Genomic DNA, 21,460 nt, shown 5'->3' on the forward strand with positions numbered 1-21,460 from the left:
TGATTCTGCATCAAATGGATGTAAAAACTGCCTACCTAAATGCACCAATAGATCACGAAATTTACATGGAACAGCCAGAGGGCTATGAAGTCAAATCTGACACAAATGAAAATGTAGTTTGTAAATTGGAAAGGTCATTGTATGGTTTAAAACAATCTGGCAGAAACTGGAACAAAGTACTGCATGAGTACTTGACCAAAAACCATTTTGAGCAGAATCAAGCTGACCACTGTGTTTATACATGGGAAACACCCAATGAGAAAGTGATCATTGTAATATGGGTTGATGATTTGTTAATTGCGGCAAGTGATGCAAATGTTCTCAAACATGTGAAGGACATGCTTGCCGAAAGATTCAAAATGAAGGACTTGGGCAAACTAAGGCATTTCTTAGGTATTGATTTTAACCAGAGTGACAACTGTGTGAAAATGTCCCAAACAGAATATGTGTCAAAAATATTACAAAGGTTTAACATGCAGGATTGCAAACCTAGATTGACGCCATGTGAACAAAAACTGGACTATACTAATGATGCCGAAAAGATGATTGATGTGAAAAAATATAGAGAGGCGGTGGGAAGCCTCCTATATTTGACAATTTGTACTAGACCAGATATAAGTTTTGTTGTAAGCAAACTGTCACAATATTTCACAGAGCCAACTGTTGAGCAATGGGCCACAGTTAAACATGTACTGAGGTATCTTCAAGGAACAATTAACAAAGAGCTGTGTTACAGAAAATATGACACATTGGGAATAAGAGCATACAGTGATGCAGACTGGGTGGCTAGTAATGACAGACGTAGTACCTCTGGGTATTGTGTAGGTCTAACCGACTGTGGTGCTTTGATTTCATGGAAGACCAAGAAACAGTACACAACCATACAGGAGTGTCTCTATCTTAAACAGCTACTGGAAAACCTTGATAAATGTCAGTACACACCACCTAAGGTATATGAAGACAACCAAGGTACATTAGCTTTATCAAAAAATCCTGTGAGCAGGCAAAGATGCAAACATGTAGACATCAAATACCATTTTATTAGGTCTTCTGTAAATAATGGCACAGTTACATTAGTGTATTGTCCCACTAATGAGATGGTAGCAGATGTGTTAACAAAGCCTGCAACCAAGTGTAAGTTAATGAAGTTTGATGAATTTATTTTTGGAAAATAATATGACATACTGTATGTCAACAATGTGAGAGCAAGTGGGGGTGTTAACCGTGTGCTCTCAATGTATTTGTTTTCGTCTTAAGGTTGCAAAATGCAATAATGTTATTGTTTTCTTTATTGGTTGTCATATTTGTGTGTGATTGGCACGGGGCGTGTATTGTGGGGCATGTATTGTGGGTGTGTTCAATAAAATCACGTTGAGTGAGCACAGCTGTGTCTATGGCTGTGTGTTGCAAGTGAGTCACGTCGTTGCGTCTACTCTGTGAACAAATATAAAATCTATAATTTCTTTATTTTACTTGTAACCCATTGGTAAATCAACTCAATTGCAGTTTGTTTTTGCATCGGTTTTTGCATGCTCTGTTTTTTTCCCAGAGACTCACATTTGTTGTTACCGTGTACATACAGTTTAGTCTATTTGTACATTATAGCTGTAAATCCTAATAAAAGCAGCTGGAACAGAACAGACGTCCCCATCAACAGTCAGTCAGTGTGCGCTCCCGACACTGCAGCATTACGCACGGTTGTCACTGCGCTATTTATGTTTTTACTCTGAAATTAGACTGATTGTTACTCACTTTGTCACAATTGATAATGAATCAGTTCTATCCACCATTCTGTTTTATTGGAAGATGAAAGTTTGACATGTGAACATTTCCTTTTCATTTCATTTCCAAATTTATTTCGAGCTACACAACACAGGCATAAAAGCCAGAAAAAAATACAATAAAAGAAAAAATAATATCAACACTCTAGCTCGAAAAGGAGTGGGAAGAAGACAAGCTTATTAACTCCCACCCCTGTTCATAAACTTAAATAATAATGATAATGTGGCTGCTACAATAACACTGTTAAAATAAAACAGAAAACAAAACAACAACAAAAACAGCCAAGACATATAGTCTATTAGATAATGTAAGATATTAGTAATACAATATAATCACTTAGTTATTTCTTGTTACTGAATTACATGTTATATCCTCTTACAATAATAACAACCATAATGATAAAAAATAATGATACCAATAACAATAATAACAATATAACAACTGCAATAGTATAATAGTAATAACAACAATAGACTTCATCATTAGCTAGATCTGACCATTAAAGTATTAAAGTATACATCACTTTGTAACATCCATTAGTAATCAAGTGCCCGTATCCTCCTTCTGGTATTTTGACCATACTATTTTTTTTAGAGCTGCTGATTCAGTAGTAATGTTCCACTAAAGAAACATCTATACCACTGCAGCTTGGCTGGTTATGATTACGTGGATCTAAAAGTGTGATATTTAAAGATATTAATTGTATGAGATGAATCTCGCTTCAATTCATCACTTCACAATCAGTGCTGCAGGTTCCCTGTCTCCAAAATGTGCGTGCGTGAGGTTCAAAGTTTGCGTACCGGTACGCACATTCTCCAGCAAAGTTTATTTTTTTTAAAGTTTGCGTGGGAAGTGGCATATGCATCTTTCAGGATCCGTTTTGTGCGTACGCAAGCTTTATAAATGAGGCCCCAGGTCCGCAACTGGGTATATACTGTATATGGTTCCACACACACCCAGTCATTGTACCATCAGCTGCTGAACACTTCACACGCTCCAGATAGTGATACATCCAGAGAAATGAAATAGAGTTGCACAGAGAAGGGGTCGCGATAGCAGAGCTAATGCTGTCATGCTGTATAAAGCGTCACAACTAATCGACACGCTCAGTTGCTAACTTGACGTATCAAGGCGAATCTCGTTATTCTTGGAAGACATTTTGAAAGCCAAAAACATGTTCTATGAATATCAGGAATGTCATGCATGGACTACCCTCATCTTCATCATCTCTGTCCTTAATCTCATCTCCAGTGTTTCCGTTGTCATCTGAGTCAATATCTCCTTCATATTCCTGTTCAACTGTGTGCTCTTTTTGTGAATCAGTTGAATTTCTGTCATAAGTCGTTTCAGATTCTTAGACTTTGAGGCTTGTTTCTTTCAATGTTGGCATTGTGTGAATCTCCCACAGATCTCCACTACGGAACCTCACGGCAGTACCCCACAGGAGAACCTCAGGAGAAAGAAACATGGCAGTTCAAGAGAACAGCAGAGAGGTGGGTGCATAGTTCTTTAGGCCGCCAACCTGAAGAACTATGCCTCTACTTAAATTCAAGTTCAAGTCAAATAGTTAAAAAATCATTTCACACACAGAAAGAAGGGCTAAAAAAAAATTCACCACATCTGCAAGGGTGAAGGCAATCGGGTCGGTTGGCCCTGCCAGTGAGGTGTCCTTTATTTATTTTTCAGGGAGTTGGCATAGGCATAGCGCCACCTGCAAGTTTTCATATATTCAGTCCATTAGAAGGCAATAACTGGCCTTGTATGGTAAAAATAACTTAAGTGTAAAGGCGTTAGCATCCACACTAGCATTTGTACACGCACTAATTAGGATACACGCTAGTGTTTGAATATATGCTTATTAGCATAGGCATTAATTAGTGTACACACTAACATTAGAATACGCGCTAATTAACATACTGCTGTACTTAGCATTCATGCTATATTTGCCAGTTGTTGCTTGGTGTTAGCTTTAGCTATGTCCATCTGCATATCCAGAAAGTTCTTCATGGCACTTTGTGTTTCATTGTGGTGTTGACCTGTGTACCCAGTTTTGAATCTGTGTAACAGATACTGAGATTTTGTGTCTTCTCTTTTTTTAAGTTTCACTGTTTGACTGTCTGTGACTTAGCTGCAATAAGTCATTAAAGGGGCAAGGCTGCTTGCTTTCCAGGCTCTCAGAAGACTTTGGCTGAATCTATGTTAACACTGCAGCAGTACAACACATAGAGAGAGCAGTACACATATGCCAACTGACATTCTCGGTTGGAGTCCCGCAAGTAGCGAGGACTCATTTAAGGCTGCTTGCATCTTTAATTTAATAAAAACATTTGAATGTGAAGGAAATGGTAACACCAGCTAAGCTTGTGTAAAAGATGTGGTCTGTGATGGAGTCAAACCACCAACATAAATTTTGTCCAAGAGATTTTTATTCAGTGCAATATTTTAGATGAAGGGGAGATATGTATACCACCAGATTATAAGAATGTTCCTGGCAACTAAGCTAGGAAAGAAAATAAATGTATCTTGATTTCTAGTTCAGTATTTTAACTATATATATATTTGTCACTATATACATTTTCTGTCTGTTTTAAGAGCCATTTTAAACCTTTCATCACAATATTTAATGGATATTTGGGTGAGGTATTTATGCCATGCAGTACTCTGGAGATTAGTATTATACGACCCAACAGAATATATTCAGTTATTCCATTGGCCCCCCGAACTCAACATTCACTGGAAGCCGGTCTTGCAAGCATTAGTCTGGATCACAGTGTCTCTGGGTAAATGATATCAAATAGAGGGAGGCCACGCCCCCATTCCCTCCTGCAGAACGCACCACTGATGTTTCACATGACCTTGTTATAGGGGTGGGCAATATGGCAAATATGTCATATCATGATTTATTTGTAATAAAATCCTGATCTCGATTTTATCATGATTATTTTTTACATTGCTTTTTTTGATTAGTTTGTAAGTTTCTGAACAGTGCAACCAAACCATTTCCAACAGGTGTTCAACATGTTGCAGTTCTATGGAGCCGCACAGCATAGAACTGTATCTTATTGCCCATGTTCTACATATTGCAGTTATATGCTGCCAGACAGCATAGAACTGGAACATATGAAATGCGTTCTACGAATGATTCTACAATCTCTCTTCTTTGTCAGATCATCAACATATTCTAATCCTTCATGATCTAATACCACCATATTGCACACCAGTACCTTGTTTTGAAACAGACACACTTGCAAGGCTTCAAATTTTGTTTTATTAAACAGGATATTGAAGTATAAATCAGACAGGTACATCGTTCTCCAGGACCACAACGCCCCTATCATAGTGAACTGGGAAACCTTGTTCACATCTGATAGCGATTCTCCTGGTGAGAGCTCGGCCGCGGTACTGACAGTGAGGGCGTCTGGCACCTTGATTTTTCAGCTTACAGACAACCACTGGAAAGGGCTGCAGGCTTTGAGTCATCTCGCCGTATGGCTTTCCTGCCTTGTCACAGATGGGCGTGACAAAGTTGGTGGTGGTTTGGATGAAGGTGTTGGTCGTCTTGCACAGGTTGCTGTCGGTTTGGGTGATCCCTCTTTTTTGGATCTCACTGTCACATCTATTCTCGCTCATTCTCGCATTGATATGCTGTGTTATAAACTTCTTGTAGCGGTCTTTGACATTCGGATCCTGAGAGAGAACATGGGTGAAAAGCAGAAGGAAATAGGCCAGTGGGATCTTCATGGTTTGCTGGTGGGTAAAGAAAAGTGAAAATATAAATGCTTTACATTAATAACAATGTTTTTCAGTCATTTCCAAGCATGTACATTTTCTTGCTTAACTCTGGAATAGCATGGAACATACATCTATATTCTACACCACTTTAAAGAAAAAGAATGCTAGTTTATCCATCTTTTTGTCACGAGACATGCTTGCACGCATGCATGCACACACACACACACACACACACACACACACACACACACACACACACACACACAAAGAAAGTGTGTATCATGAAAGTCTGGTGAAATATCTTAGAATATTATAAAATGTGTTCATGCTTTGCTGAGAGTTGTCATCTAATGAGATTTTTACAAAATTAACGCAGTGCTTTGTTTTTTTAGTTGAAATTCAGTTGATCAGAACAGGTAAAAGAGAAACAGATGAAGATAGTTAAAAAATCATTGGAATGTTACCGGCACTGTGCACATAGTGAGGCGTGAAAGCCCTCTTTGAATTAGCAGATGATTTATAAACTTCATTTCAATTTGAGTGGGATGGAAAATCAAGGGAAAAGTGAGTGAGGCGCTGAACTGGGAAATTGTATTTTACCTTTGTTTTTCTTTTTTCTCTCTCATTTAAAAACACTGAAATATTGCTTATTGTAACATACTCTATGTCATTCCACCCTTCAGATCAGATTGATAAAATTTTCTACTATGTGAAAAACAATGAATGAAAATTTTGGACTAAACAATAAAATGGAACAATATTTATTGCAGGAACAGTTCCACCCAATAATGTAGATTTTATCACTCAAACGGCACAGTGAGACTTTCACCAGTTCAAGCTCAGGATTTGATTCCTTTTGTGTGAAGCTGGCGTGTTCAATATTAAAGATTATGGAAGAAATTAGTAGGTCAGACATCACAGTTAATGTTACAGGAGTTTGTAAAAAATCTAAAACGGAAACTAGAAACGGACAACTTACAAGCAGCTTCTGGCTGTAAAAGTTCTTTGTTGAAAGCAGTCGACTGATCCTCCAGGGCAGCTGTGGTTCCTCTCGCTATGAAATACCTCGAAATACCAAATAATAGCAGTTTGTACCCTTCCTTTTATAGCCTTCATTCACATGACTCTCACATCACACAAAGTTAAACTTACATGATTGATGCAACACATCGCGTACATACATGCAAAGTCACGAAGCAGAGTTTGTAACTTTGCATATCCAGACGTGAAATTGCGCTGATCTCTCTGGCCTGCTTGTTGAGACACTTCTGCTCTTTCAACTTCTTGATTCCAGTCAAGTGGCTCTGTCGCAATAACTGCTAAAACATTTCACAATTTACATGGCAATAACTGCTGCATATTAAGCTGGCTGCACTCTGTGTCCTGCTTTGAAGTTAAAATCTTGCAGAACTCTCTCCAGGTTCTTCCTCACCTGGACCTCACTCCTACATCTCATGAATGCCGAGCTGTGCCCAGTTGCCCAGGTCACTGGCCTGATCTGAGGCCTTCTTCCGTGACAGGATTCCCCAATTCCGGGCCTCGAGGGCTGGTATCCTGCACGTGTTAGCTTTCTCCCAGCTTCAGCACACCTCAAATCTGATGTTGATGTCATCATCAAGCTTGTAAAAAAGCCAAGTAACGAGGCCCTTATTATATTTAGGTTGTTACAACTTGGAGAAATTTAAAATGCACAACAAAGAGGAGCACCACAAACACAGACCACAGGAGAAACCAGCAACACAGAAAAAGTCTGGAGCACAAGAAACGCAGAGATCATTGGAAAAGCAACAAGGACTGGAACACGGATGAACCGGCCAACAAGACAAAAGAAAAAGCAGAGGAGAACAACACAGAGGAAGCTGAGAGCACAAGGAATAAAAGGGGAAATGGACGCAATCCCTCCTCATCAGGCAAGGCTTCCCACCCAAAACTTAAGCCCCAATTCCACAGTGCCACTTGGTACCGGTGCGGGTCAGGTGGGGGTTGACTATCCGTAACCAGACCTGTATCAGTGCCACGTTTCCATTACACGGGGAACGGTTTGAAATGTAGGCAGGGTTATGAACGGCTGCGTAATCACGCAGGATGTGACGCCATTACGCAGCGGTCAACGCGGGAGAACTCGAGAAACAAACATGGAGGACTATGACATCGTCGTGTTCTTTCTTTTGGCCTTTTGCTTCCTTGCAAAACAGAGACAGGCTGTTTTGCAGAGAAGGCTCCAGGCATTAGACGAGGAGAGCGCCGAGGAGGACAGCCGTGAGCAGGAGAGACGCCAGCAGGAGAAACGCGAGGAGGAGAGACGGGACGAAGAGGAGAGATGGGAAGGGGAGAGAAGACTGCAGGAGAGAAGAAGAAAGAGGCGACGCAACCGGGTAACTGTACTTTACTTCAGTGAAAATATAGGGCATACTTTTACTTTCACCGCATTACGTTTGGCCGCGATTATCTGTAGTTTTTACTCCATTACATGTCTAAAATGCACCTCATGATTAATCAGCCATTAAAATGTCACCTTCATAAAAATGTTATGTTTTTTCAATAGTTACTACTAGTAGTTGTTTTACCGCTGCAGAAGCCATTTGTACTTAAGTTTATTGTACAGTTATTGTGAGATAAATTTCACCTGTAATTCATAATGCTTCAGATTATGTGTTACCGAAAAGGGGAAGCCTCATACTTAATTTAAAAGTGTTTCCAATTTTCTTAGTGTCATTTCCCACTGGCTTTTAATTCTGTTTAAATGTGTATAAATGTGCTGTTATATCTCCCAGGTCATCCAGGCAGCGCTGTGACAACACCGCCGCAGGCCGACAAGTTGGGCTGTCACCCGAAGCAACGACGGGTGGGAGAAGATAGTGCCTTGCTTCACAAGCACACAGTGGCTCCAGAACTTCTGGATGTCTGAAGAGACCTTTCACTACCTGTGTGGGAGAGTGTGTCCGGCGATGGAGAGGCGTGACACAAGCTTCCGTGTGTGTGTGTCCCTCTTACCAAAAGAGTTGCCATTGCTGTGTGGAAACTTGCAACTAATGCTGACTATCGCAGCATTGGCCATCTATTTGGTGTCAGCAAGACCACTGTGGGTCAGTGTGTGCAGGACTTTTGTGACGCTGCTTGTCAGTTCTTGGTTCCTGAGCACATCAATTTTCCAGACCAGGAGAAGCTGCAGGAAATGGCAGCCTACTTTCAGAGCAGGTGTGGGCTTCCGCAGTGTGTTGGGGCAATAGATGGGTCACATATTCCCATTTTGGCACCACAGGACTGCCACAGTGATTACTTCAACCAGAAAGGCTGGCACTCCATCATCCTTCAGGGAGTTGTGGATGGAAGGGGTCTGTTCTGGAGTGTGTTTACTGGGATGCCTGGCAGTTTGCACGACGCGCGTGTTCTCAGACTGTCCACCCTCTGGGAATTGGTTGACCATGGCTGCCTTTTCCCTGAATGCACCAGCAACATCGGCGGGGTGGATGCAGGCTTCTACATCCTGGGTGACTCCGCCTACGCATTGCAGAGCTGGCTAATGAAACCCTTCCCGGACACTGGGCGGCTGACAGCAGGGCAGCAGGTGTACAACTGGAAGATCTCCAGAGCTCGGGTGGTGGTGGAGAACGCCTTTAGAAGACTGAAAGACCGGTGGCGCTGCCTGTTGAAGCGGAATGACAGTGATGTCAGCCTGGTAAAATCCATGGTGCTGGCGTGTCGTGCTCTGCACAATCTTTGTGAGACTCATGGAGAGGAGTACAACAACAAATGGAGCCACACTGTGCAGGCAAGTGATGTAGCTGAACCTGAGGTGGCACTGGGACAGGGTGCAGATGAGGAAGGCAGGGATGTGAGAGAAGGACTCCTGCAATTCCTAAATGCATGAAGTTGTTTGTAAATAGAGCTGTATATATTTGAAGAACCTGTTTGGTGTTGTGTTGTTTAAAAAACCTGTTACTGTTATCTGAGTTACTATTGATTTTTTTCTTCTTGTTCTACTTGTTTCAGGCTGCAATAAATCTGCAACACTGATCTTTGCGCCCTTGTTGTACGGAAGACTTTTAGGGCCACTGAAGAAAAAATAAATAAATCGGAGGCTACAAAAAAAACAAACCCTTCGTGGCCCCAGAAAAAGTCGAAAATCAAAGTCGAGATTTTTTTTTTCACGGTGGAAAAAAAAGTCCGTCCATCCACTTGCCAGCGCGTGTGACTGTTTCCTCAAAATGCATATCAGGCGGTTTAATGAAGTGATGAAAAGACGCTTCAGACAGAATGTAGCTCATAAACACGGTGCCGTTATCATCAGTATCAGGACTAGAAGAGACAGAGCAGCCTGCTGCGTTGTTCCGTCGCGGAAGTTCGTCGGGTACGAAGGACAAAGGCACGGATCCCGGGTTGCTTATTTAAATGTTCTTATTAATCAAGGAAATCCTGTGTAAAATCACATGTCCATAAGCAGTAAGCAACCCGATACAGTCAGAATTAAGTGATTTAATGTGAATTCACATCTACGGGCAAATGATGAGGGATGGACAGACGTCTCTCTGTGAAAAATTAAAAATCTCGACTTTGATTTTCGACTTTTTCTGGGGCCACGAAAGTTTTTTTTTGTTTTTTAGCCTCCGAATTTTTTTTTTCTTCAGTGGCCCTAAAAGTCTTCCGTATTGTTGTCCAAGCCAAACAATTCAGAAAGCTCACTGCTAACAACCCCAATCCAAGTTATTCTGAAAGCATCTGACAAAATAAATAATCTGAATTGTAACAAGTTTTCATTGCAAACATTTTCCTCACAAAATACGGCTCAATTCACACCACAGTCAGAGTGGAGACCTCCAGCACATCACAAGTGTTGACCAACAAGTACACATATGGGGTGTGAAAAAAGTATTTATTTGAACACCACCACCACCACCAGCTATTCATTTGGCCGTGTGTCACGTTGGGCTCTCAGGGGACGCGCAGCCTGGCGAATGCGGAGCTCCTCTTGGCGGACCCGGAGCTCCTCCTGGCGGACCCGGAGCTCCTCCTGGCAGACATGCAGCTCCTTCTGGCGAATGCGGAGCTCCTCCTGGCATGCACGCTCCCGCTGCTCCAATTTCTGGCGTTGAAGTTCCCGGTTGAGGTGTGCCTCCCGCTCATCTGAGGCCTGCATCTCTCTCACGAGCTTCGTCAGGTGGTGGTGTTGCTGCTCCCGCCTCCTCCTGCCTAAACAGCAAATGGCGAAAGAACTTAAGTTAAGCATTGGACAGTAACAATTAAATAATACATTTAATTTGGCAGCACCTTTCACAGTACTCAAGGACACTTCACAGAAGTATAAATGCACAAAAAACAAATACAAAACAGAGTTAAAAGTAAACCAGGAAATTACGTGAATATGCAGCTTGAAACGTCACAAGGATGTGTGGGAAGACACTGCCAGGGTGGAGCCTATCACCTGACTGCTCTGCTATTTAATTGTTTTATCATAATCTGTTGTTGAGTGATGTGAAGCTTGAATATAATAATATAAATATCCAGCTGCAAAAACAGCAGAAAATATATCAGTAATCTGCATCATTTGTACTGTACATTGTTAGGTATTTATCTCAGTATTCAATGTAATGGTGCATGTATGTACTTTTAGTTAACAAAATACCAGTACTCCAATAACAACATGTAAAAGCTACTCCTTACCCGGGCGCTGCTGGAATGAGACATTCCTAACCCCTGGATGAGGTGGTGACGCTGGTGGCGATGCTGGTGATGGCGATGGTGATGGGGTTGCAAGTGATGGTGTGCTGCACCGCCCGTCCACACTACTGGGTCCAGGGGAGGTGAAATCCTCAATCATCAACTCACTTCCTCCTGCAGAAATGTAAATAAACCACATGTTCAGACCGCGCCGATAACTGGGGCTGAAGCTCACTACCTAAGCCGCGTGCTAAAGCTAACTAGCTTAGCCGCGTGCTAAAGCTAACTGGCTAGCGCCTCGCGTGGATATAAAAAGCACGGATGGATTTCAGTTGTGGATAATTACATGGCAACAGTGGTGGCTGTAAACACAGTTCAGAGTTTAAAAACCTACCATCCCCCTCCACCGGAGACTCCAGCAGGGCCGTGGCGCTGTCCACACCGGCTTCTCTGCCCTGACTGGCCGGTCTGTGGCCATAAATTAGGCCCATGGCGTCCAACCACCGCCAGTGCCTCCTCTGGACCCCACTGCGGCTGTTGTGGTCCTTTACCTTACTGTAGTCACTCGCAGTTTCTTCAATTTTGCCCGGCATTGTGCGGGGCTTCTACTGAAACCGTGAGAAACCATCCCCTCCGACACCACGTGGAAAGTTTTTTCGTTCCTCACCGCCCCGTCTAGCTCTTTCTGGATATTTTTCTCTCCGATAATGGAGAGGAGCATTTGCACCTCCTGAGTGGACCATGGATCCATAGACATTTTCACGTTGTTTTCTGAATGCTGCCGGAGAACTGATTCAAAATGGCGGGCTTGCCAGTAGAATAGCGGTTTTCACGGACCAATCAGCAGACGGCAGTGTTGAAGCTCCTCCCCCTCATATCCTGCAGGTTGCGCCTGGTATCCCAAGCAGAGGGGTAGCCAGCGGTAGCGAGAAATGGTTACCAATGGGACCGGTTGGTAACTGTTCTGAGTCAGTGGAAACGCACAACAAACGGTTCCCACCCGACCCGCACCGGTACAAAGGGGCACTGTGGAAAAAGGGCTTCAGTGGTTAATGGAGCCCATGTTGGTTTCGGGATAGACAACAGATCTAAACACTTGCTCACAAAGGAAGATCATGCAAACCCTCACATCCAGGATCAAAATGGTAAATATATTTCATCATACTATATTTATCATACACCATATATTGTTATAAGAACTGCATAGCTACAGATGTTAAAGTTCTACAGATTCTGGTCTTAATGGATATTATGTGTAAAACGGGCTAAAGAGGAGTTTGAATGTGGAATGAGAGCGTTCCAGTCCAAGGGCAGAAGGCAGAGGGAGCGTAGTGGACGGAGTTCAACCTGACAGCCTGGTGGGAGATGGTTTTTATGAGCAGTCACAAGGAATGCTCATAGAGGTTCTGATCCTTCTCAATTTTTTTTCCCGCCACAGTGCAAAAGAAAAAAATTGTGGATTCAGCGTTTGTCTTGTGATGGACTGGGGACCTGTGGGATAAGGTACTACAGAAGATTGATGGATGAATATATAAAAGAATAATAATTATGAACAATTTGAAGTCCAAGAACTCAGTTAAGTTGCAGGCACTGATGACAGCAGCCATGATTTAAAGTGTCCCAGCTTTTTGAGATCATTAGTCATGAGTACTATGCGTTCATATTCCAAATTCGAGAAACCTGTTGGCCTCATAATCTCAATCACTGAAGCCTTAACATATTGCTTCTTCACCATTTACTCAGCTGCCGTGTTCGAGTGGAACACAAGTTCGTTAATCAAACAAATGGAGGTCAACAACGGTCTAATCTCATAGAATTGACTGTATTTCTAAAGAGCTATTCCTTTTGTATAGTAAGGTAAATGTTATAAATGTTATAAATTGAAATCCAATTTTATGATATTAAATTTACGTTTGAAGGTTATGAGGTTTTGTTTATTAAAGCTGGGCTGCACAGCATTGTAGTGGTTTGCATTTTCATCTCACACCAAGAATCCCCCTCGGGATTTAGCTTGATGGCCTTTCTTTTCAAAGCTTGCATGCTGCTTTTTTGCGTAATTCACTGAAGTCACACACACACACACACACACACACACACACACACACACACACACACACACACACACACACACACACACACACACACACACACACACACACACACACACACACACACACACACACACACACACACACACACACACACTTTCTTAGATTCTTCCTTGCTTTATGTATAGTTTAAAATATGTCTTCCTCACCACTTTATCCACCTCATTATCACAAGCGTCCCACGTCCCAGCTGACTATATATGAAGGCAGGTTACACATTGGACACATCAGCAGTCCATCAGAAGACAAACAGAGTGACACACACTCACACTTACACCTAAATATATTCAGATTGACAAGATGACCTGAGGCACGTGTTTTTGGGCTGTGGATAGAAACCATGTGAAAGCCTTTATCTCAGTGCACATTTCATTTCTGATCTTTTTACATGTTATGAAACATCCAGATCTCTCAGGTCGTGTGGATCCAACCTGCTTTCTGTTCAGTCAGAAAAAACATGCAGAAGCTGCTTTAAATTCTTGTGATCACTCATTCCATGCTGCAAAGTAATACACTTTTGTATTCTATTTACTCCTTTAATTTCAGATGTTGATGTAAAGCACTTAAATTTGTATTTGTGTAGTTACGCTGTACAAAAGATCTTTTCTTGCCTCATAGTATAAGAAAAAAAGATATTTCTCAAAGACCATGTGACATTATCTTCATCCATCTTTGAAAACTAAACCACAGGTTGTGAGCTTCATCATGCTCTTCCAACCTCAAACATCCTGTGTACGAGGCTCCGGCTGATGCTTACTCATTCAGTGGGGAAATGGATGGCCATAGCATGTCTTTCTGTGTGTGAATTTGGTCGTTTCTTAAATTGTTAACCAGGTCAATTGTAGACGTGCTCAGAGGACACATGCTAAGAAAAAGAAACCATATAGTTAAATTGTTGTTTGTTGTCAAGCTGGAATAAATATACTGTGAGTGAATGAAGAGTTCTGCTGTTTGTGTTTCTCGCACAAGCAGAGGATTGATATATTTATCTGAAGTCTTTATGTAGAGGATTACTATTGCAACAACACATCATCAGTACAGAAAAAGTAACCTGTCTCACTAATCCCTGTTCATGTTTCCTACTAGTGGGTAAATAATCCAATCCAGATGACGCTCTGAGGAAGGCTGCGGTTGCAGCTGAAACATGTCAGCAAGGTAAAAATGTTTTCTTGCTTTATCTGTCATAAAAAAAATTAAAACGTATATGTAGTCATAATGTCATAATGAACATAATCTGAACAATCCAACTTGCAAATTCTGCTTCACAATGACAGGACATAAACATGGTGTGGCTTGAATATATAGATATAATTACTGGAAATGCACAATTCCAACAACCTGTACTACTACGGCAAACAAGAGTGTGAGCTCAGAGTTAATTGTGAGAAGTGACAGTTTTGTTATTCTTAGATTGTAATATACTTTTCTTTGATGGTAAATAGTAATTGGATTTCACTTATGTACAACTTTAAATACCACTTTTTCACTACTTGAGCAGTCCCCAAAGTTCTTTATCACATTCTGTTTATTAACGACTTATTTCCAATATACATATACATATATAAAATACAAAAGATGATTACTCTACCACCCGAGTCATGTGTTGTTTTTTTGTTCACTAATAACAAAGAGAAGTCGTCTTTAAGTTGTTTTTAACCTCAGATTACAGCAGCAGAATAGTTACGAAGGGGGCAGAGCAGCAGGTTTCATTGTGGCCTGAGAAAAAATGTTCCAATTGAAGTTGTTGTCTGGCTGTTTAAAGGTGCTGCCACCAGGGGGGGCCCAAATAATGAAGTTATGTTATGAGCGAAATATAAAGAACATTGAACTCTGCAGCTGAGGAGGGACAGCTGGTTGTCTCAGTGTCTCCACATGGTGTTATTTGTCATGTTCCACATGTAAAACCTCGTGCAAAGTGAATCATTTCTCATGAAATCCTAAATCTCTCTTCTCTTTTTGCACCTTCAGGGTTATCAGATCATGATGAAATCCTAACTTATAAATAGTTTCTGTCGTGTTAATGTTTGACAATTGTTTGTGAGGTGTAATGATTGGCACAGTGAGTTTGGTTTCTTTCTCTCGGATTGATGAAAGATAGATGAACGCCACAATGAAGTGTACTAATTCATACAAAGTAATGTTAAGCATCGTTTTGTTTCAGTGCAACGTGTGAAAGTGAAATATTGAACATGTACTTGAATTAGCCACAACTGTGTCCACAAATACATTTAGCGAAGGGGTATTTGAACCAATAATCCAGAACGTGATTGTCTCAGATGTAAGAAAAAGAGATTTTGCGTTCAGGAGAGAATTTACTGCTTTACTATTGGAATCCTCATCAGAATTGAATTAAGTCAGGAGGTGGAAATCAAACCTTCCATCGACTTTCAAGTCACTTTATTAGCAAATACAGTAGACTGGTGTGCAAGAGACGACAACATTACGCCATCTAGTTTATTTATTGAGACAGGTTTACAATCAGCTGTTCAATCAAGCGTCGCAGTATCTGATGTCTCCCTGGTAGTGCACGGGCAACTTCTTTCTATCACATTCAATTATAATCTTCTTATTCTCAAGTTCGACACCCTCATACAGACAGTTTGGGTAATCGGTTTTCTTATTTGTCAGCTTACAAGCAAGAAGGTTGAAGAACGCCTTGCTTTTCATGTATTTGCCTTGTGGTTTTCCCTTCTTACAGACGGATTTCACTCTGCTTTCATCGGCCAGGATGAAGGTGTTGATAGGCTTACATATTGTTTTGTTGTTTTTCTTGGCGTTGATCTTGTTCTTTGTTATAACTGAATCACAATCACCAGTTTTCATCTGCTTATTGATATGCTGCTTTTTGAACTTTTGGTATCGAGATGAACGACTGAGGTTCTCATCCAGCAAGACAGGAGAGGCAACCAGCAGCAGCAGCAGACTCACGACCTGGACCCTCATGGCTCCCGCTGTGGAAAACAGGTCAAAGAACAGACACTCATACAACTTAGATTCACCAAAATAACAACACACACAGACAAATATAACCACAGCCTACATAGAAATGTTGAATATATGTTTCTGCGTCAGATAAAATAATCAAATAAGAGCAATAATAATAATCAGGGGTAATGTTTATATTTGTTGCAGCTACAAAAAGCTAGCGTCATAGTTTAATTTAAATAAAAAATCTTTACATCGTGTAATGAATCAATCAATTAATCAATTCCATTAATACTACTAATACTACTACTATTAACAATAACAACAATAACAATAATTATTATTATTGTTATATTATTATTATTATTATTATTATTATTATTATTAATAATAATACTAATAATAATAATAATAATAACAATAATACCCAGTTAGCTAAATTAACAGTAACAAAACAGAGTAATGCTATTTTCAGATTTGAGGTCAAAACTTCACACACTGCATTATATGACTAACCTTTGGAAATGTGGAGATTTGTTTTCTTCTTATCAATTACTCTGATGTACCTGAAAAAAAAATCAAAACATGTCCCTGCTGTAATGTTTACTGTTAAACATCAAACCTCTCTAGCCTCTGAAAGTCAGTATGTAGTGTGTATTTACCTGAACTCCAGAGGTCTCTGATGATGAAGTGTCTCCAAGCTGAATCTTTTATAAGGGGGTCTGTTCATTTCGATCGTGTGAACTGGCCTCTCTCACAGATACTTGGTTTAACCACAGTTCACCACAACCTGAATCAGTCTGTGTGCAGAGTTGAAGGTCCATGCAGACGTTTTCACACATGAATTTTCTTTTTTTTTTCAATTAGGTGTTGAAATGTTTGATCCCCCTTGTTTTCACCCTAAATCGAGCGGAGACATGAAAACAGGAGGCTGATAGTAACATTTCATGTTGAGAAGATTAAGTTATATCAGATCCCTCCTGCTTTATCCAAGTGACCATGTTTAATAACCTCCACATTCCTTAGTATTTCTTCTTAAATTTCCATTGTGAATCCATAACATCATGATATAGTCATGCCAAACACTGAGGTAGGTGCTGCTGTAATGTGTGTTGAAGCATCTTTTCCTCCCAGTGAGAACACCTGATTGATGCTTTTCATTTTTAATTAGCGGGGGAAAAGAACAATTAAAATATTTTAGGGATGATTTAAGAACCATGCTATATTTTTTTATAGCACCAGAGGGGAAACGCCTTCTAAAATGTATCCATCGGTAGCAGCCACACAGAGCAGCGCTTTGTGTGGCTGCGCAGCCATCTTCTATTGTGTCTTCTTCCAGCGTTGTGGGTGAGCTTAATTTCCCTTTTGTTTCTTTGTTTTGTTTTGTTTTTCTTCCCATCGGACGGAAAAGTTTGTATTACAAGCTGGGTGCCACCATGTTGGATTGCACTCGATGACGTCACACTCGAAACACTCACTGCGCATGTCACTCGCCTCAGTGTTTTGCTCCATGTGTTTTGGTTCATTTCTAAGGAAAGACAATCTTCATTTATCATGATATGAAGTCATGACATGTGGGGTCTGACGCTCATGAATCTGACTGAGCTTCCTGCAGACACCGCAGTCCCATGCAAAATCCTACAACCATTCCTCCTCAGTGACACTGACTGCCCCCATGCTCAGCCAGTCACCGATTGGGTGAGGCCCCAGGATTCAACACCTTTGAATTCCCCCACCTCTTCAAAAGCCTTTAGAGAGATTCTCTTCAATTTTCTGCTTCGTGAACGACGGAGGAGGTGAGTTGCTTGAAGCAGCTCATCCAGTGTTAGCATCCTGCTAACACCAAGATGCCTGCAACAGAAGGCCTCAACTCCTCTTCTGACCGACCATGAGGATCAGAGCGTCCTCCTGATTCAGAGACCAGCACCCAGCGTCTGATCTGTCATCAACCAGGGAAGACGTACCAGTTTCTCCAGGACGAGACCTGGGAAACGACACCTCACATGATCTTGGTGCTTTTCCCTCAACGAGCAGGAAAAGCCACAACGTACTGAGCGACCCGCTCCTCCTGTCTGAACAAGGGAACAACCAGGACGCTGCAAAGAAAGACTCTCCTGAATCATCAACTTCATCTTCCTCTCCTCAGCCTGCTGAACGCAGCCAACCACAGTTAGCAGGAGGTGCTAACTGCTACAGAAGCAGCAGCTTCTCTCCAGCCTGGACAACAATCAAACTCCTTCTTCAGAGACATGAAGGAAGTGGTAACAACTGGGTAAATACATGAGATGATTAGTTAAACCTGATGCTATGCACAGAGCTGTTTAACTTTTATGAAGAGGTGTTGATTCTATTACAGTGACTAAGTTCTATTGATAATGATATTAGGAGTAGTTAACCTCTAAACCAACGTTAGCTCTGCCACACAGAAAAAACACACAGCCAAAACAAAACTTTAGACAATTACCATGAGGTATTTCAGCAGAAATAGCTGAAATAAAGGTGAGAAACATATTTCAGATGAACCCCGTTAGAAGATAATAGCATAATGACCTTAATAATACTCCAAAACTCGTGAATACAAACAATCTAAAATTTGTGTTTTTGAGATGTTTTTGACAAAACCTAGAATTTTCTAGTGAAAAGCGAGTTGATATCTTCACCACAGCCTCTCAGAATGAGTTGGATGAGGTCAGAGTATGTCAAGCTGCAGGATCATTGCAGGCCTCAGTGTGCATCGTTTCACAGTCACACTCATAGTCTTTTATACAAGCTCAGGGGAGCTTTGGAAAGATTACTTCTGATGCCTGTACTACGAAATATAACTAACACACCCAGTATAGCTCTCCGTTATTTATTTTGACAAACCCAGACATTCACAATCTTTGATAGGCGTTAATCAACTCAGTAATTCAACTCAGGCTTTTCAAATCGTAATCAGTGTGTGTTCACATAAAAGGGGAGGTGTTTGCAGAATCTGACCAATTGCAAACACGGAAATGATGATGATGAGTTCCTGTAACTGGCATACTTGAAACATTTCCAATTGTTGTATATGTCTACATAAATGACATATGTACAACTGAGGGGCCGTCCACACGAGCCCTTTTTGGCCAATGATCCACAGGAGGCTGCGTTTTCCAAGTGCAAAAACTGTTCTTTTTTGACACGGGTCCCAGAGTGGGGAAATTCTAAAACGTAAGATGACGTAATCGCCCCGGAGAACCCCGGAGAGAAAAAAGATCATCTTGGCTCATGTGGATGTGGCCTTAGAAATGTTGAATATTTCTTTGTGCCCCAGATAAAATAATCAAATAAAAACAATAGTAATATTCTGGAAGAATATTTATATTTGTTGCAGCTACAATAATAAAAGCTGGGGTCATAATTTAATTTAAAGAAAAAATCTTTACCGAATGTATAATAATAATAATAATAATAATAATAATAATAATAATAATAATAATAATAATAATAATAATAATAATACCCCGGCTCGCTCAGTTGGTAGAGCATGACACTCACAATCTCAAGGTAGAGGGTTCATGTCCCACGCCGGGCGCCACCTTCCCGTGGGCTCACCACCTGCAGGAATGGTTCTTAATTGGTGTAATCTGGGTGACGGTGCTCAGACTGCCACCCCCGTTCCCTGGAACGGGATAAGTGGGAGAAAATGGATGGATGATAATAATGATGATGATGATGATGAAGTGTCTCCAAGCTGAATCTTTTATAAGGGGGTCTGTTTATTATGATCGTGTGAACTGGCCTCTCTCACAGATACTTGGTTTAACCACAGTTCACCACAACCTGCATCAGTCTGTGTGCAGAGTTGACGGTCCATGCAGACGTTTTCGCATGTGAATTACTTTGCATGCCAATTCATTTAATGTGATTTTCTTTTTCTTTCTTTTTTTTTACTAGGAATTGAAATGTTTGTTCCCCTTTATTTTCACACTAAAGCTCAGACTAGAGCTCAGACCTGAAAACTGGAGGCTGATAGTAACACCTAATTTCGAGAAGTCGCTTTATGCCATGTTTAATAACCTCCACATTCTATCCTGTTTCTTCTTAGATTTCAATTGTAAATCCATAACATCATGATAAAGTCATGCTAAATGCTGTAATGTGTCTGAGCCTTTATTGAAGCATCTTTTTCTCCCAGTGAGAAAACCTGATTGATGCTTTTCATTTTTTTTTTTTGAGGGGGGGGGGGGGGGGTGTTCACTATACTATTTCAACCAATAGTGAGTATAGCTATGATGTGTTTGTATATGATATATATATGACATCAATAGTGCATTTATCCACTAAACAGAGTTTTTTTTTTAAATTTAGCTTGAAATGATAAAGTATGTTATTTTGTACAGTTTATTGCATTTAAACACTTTTCATTAAATACGATATGCCCATAACTTATACATACACACACATTTACACAATCTTGGACACTGTGGGGTTTGCATGAGGGTTACTGCTGCCATCTGCTGGCTGTACATTTGGCGGACGATGCAAGTCTGCAATAATGCGCCCATATACAGGGCAGAAGAGCAGTGTGCAGCCAGAATGAAGGAGCCTGTGAGCCTGAGCTCAGTTCAGCAAAACCAGGTTTTACAACTTCGACTCCTCCAGGCGGCAGAAGTGCAGTTAAAGCCAAAACAAAAAAAGCCAATTGTGAAACTGCTCCAGTAGTACCTGCTAAGTTGTCTGTATTTTCAGGATTTGAAGCTGAAAACAGACTTTTTTAATTACAAATATATTTGTATGCATTGACAAATCTAATTAAGTGTACAAATTCTAATACAGATGAGCAGATTTTTTAGACATTTAAATACCTAATTACAGAGAGACAAATTACAAGACGACTTTTGCAGATTCAGGTTCACACCGACAAATACTTTTACTACAATAATGCCCCCATAGTTTTTGCTAGTTTTGTTGCAAAATAATACAAATACATGGTGTAAATTCTGTGTTAAGCAATATTTAATGTTTTCTATTAAAAAGCATCCTGTGCTATAATCCTGTCTGCCACAAGTTTTCTACTAAGCTATAAAAATTGTTTTCACTTGCAGTTCAATAGTAATTCATGCCTTGTGCAGAAAATAGGATGTTAGGGAAGACTATTAAGGCTACTCAAGAAAAAAATATAAAAGACTTGAAAAATATTTTCATCTTACACTTTGAAAAAAAAGTCAAAATACAATGTCGAGATTTTTATTTTACTTTTTTCAACTTGCACTTGGAAAAAAATACAA

General features: G+C 40.6%; 2 protein-coding genes across 2 annotated transcripts; one reads left to right on the forward strand and one right to left on the reverse strand.

The window, feature by feature from the left end:
• Positions 1 to 6,904: 6,904 nt before the first annotated feature.
• On the forward strand, positions 6,905 to 10,825 carry LOC308111454 (putative nuclease HARBI1). The gene is made up of 3 exons (XM_080466356.1): positions 6,905 to 7,889; positions 8,289 to 9,286; positions 10,451 to 10,825. Exons 2-3 carry the CDS (start codon positions 8,690 to 8,692, stop codon positions 10,640 to 10,642), a joined length of 789 nt encoding a protein of 262 aa, XP_080322482.1. The 5' UTR covers positions 6,905 to 7,889; positions 8,289 to 8,689; the 3' UTR covers positions 10,643 to 10,825.
• A 4,837-nt stretch (positions 10,826 to 15,662) lies between these two features.
• On the reverse strand, positions 15,663 to 16,886 carry LOC308111433 (ribonuclease pancreatic-like). Its single transcript, XM_080466328.1, has 3 exons — positions 16,868 to 16,886; positions 16,722 to 16,771; positions 15,663 to 16,231 (listed from the first exon to the last, which is right to left on the reverse strand). Exon 3 carries the CDS (start codon positions 16,221 to 16,223, stop codon positions 15,771 to 15,773), a length of 453 nt encoding a protein of 150 aa, XP_080322454.1. The 5' UTR covers positions 16,224 to 16,231; positions 16,722 to 16,771; positions 16,868 to 16,886; the 3' UTR covers positions 15,663 to 15,770.
• Between the last annotated feature and the right edge of the window lie 4,574 nt (positions 16,887 to 21,460).

Source organism: Lipophrys pholis, assembly GCF_963383615.2.
Source record: "Lipophrys pholis genome assembly, chromosome: 6".
Lineage (NCBI taxonomy): Eukaryota > Metazoa > Chordata > Actinopteri > Blenniiformes > Blenniidae > Lipophrys > Lipophrys pholis.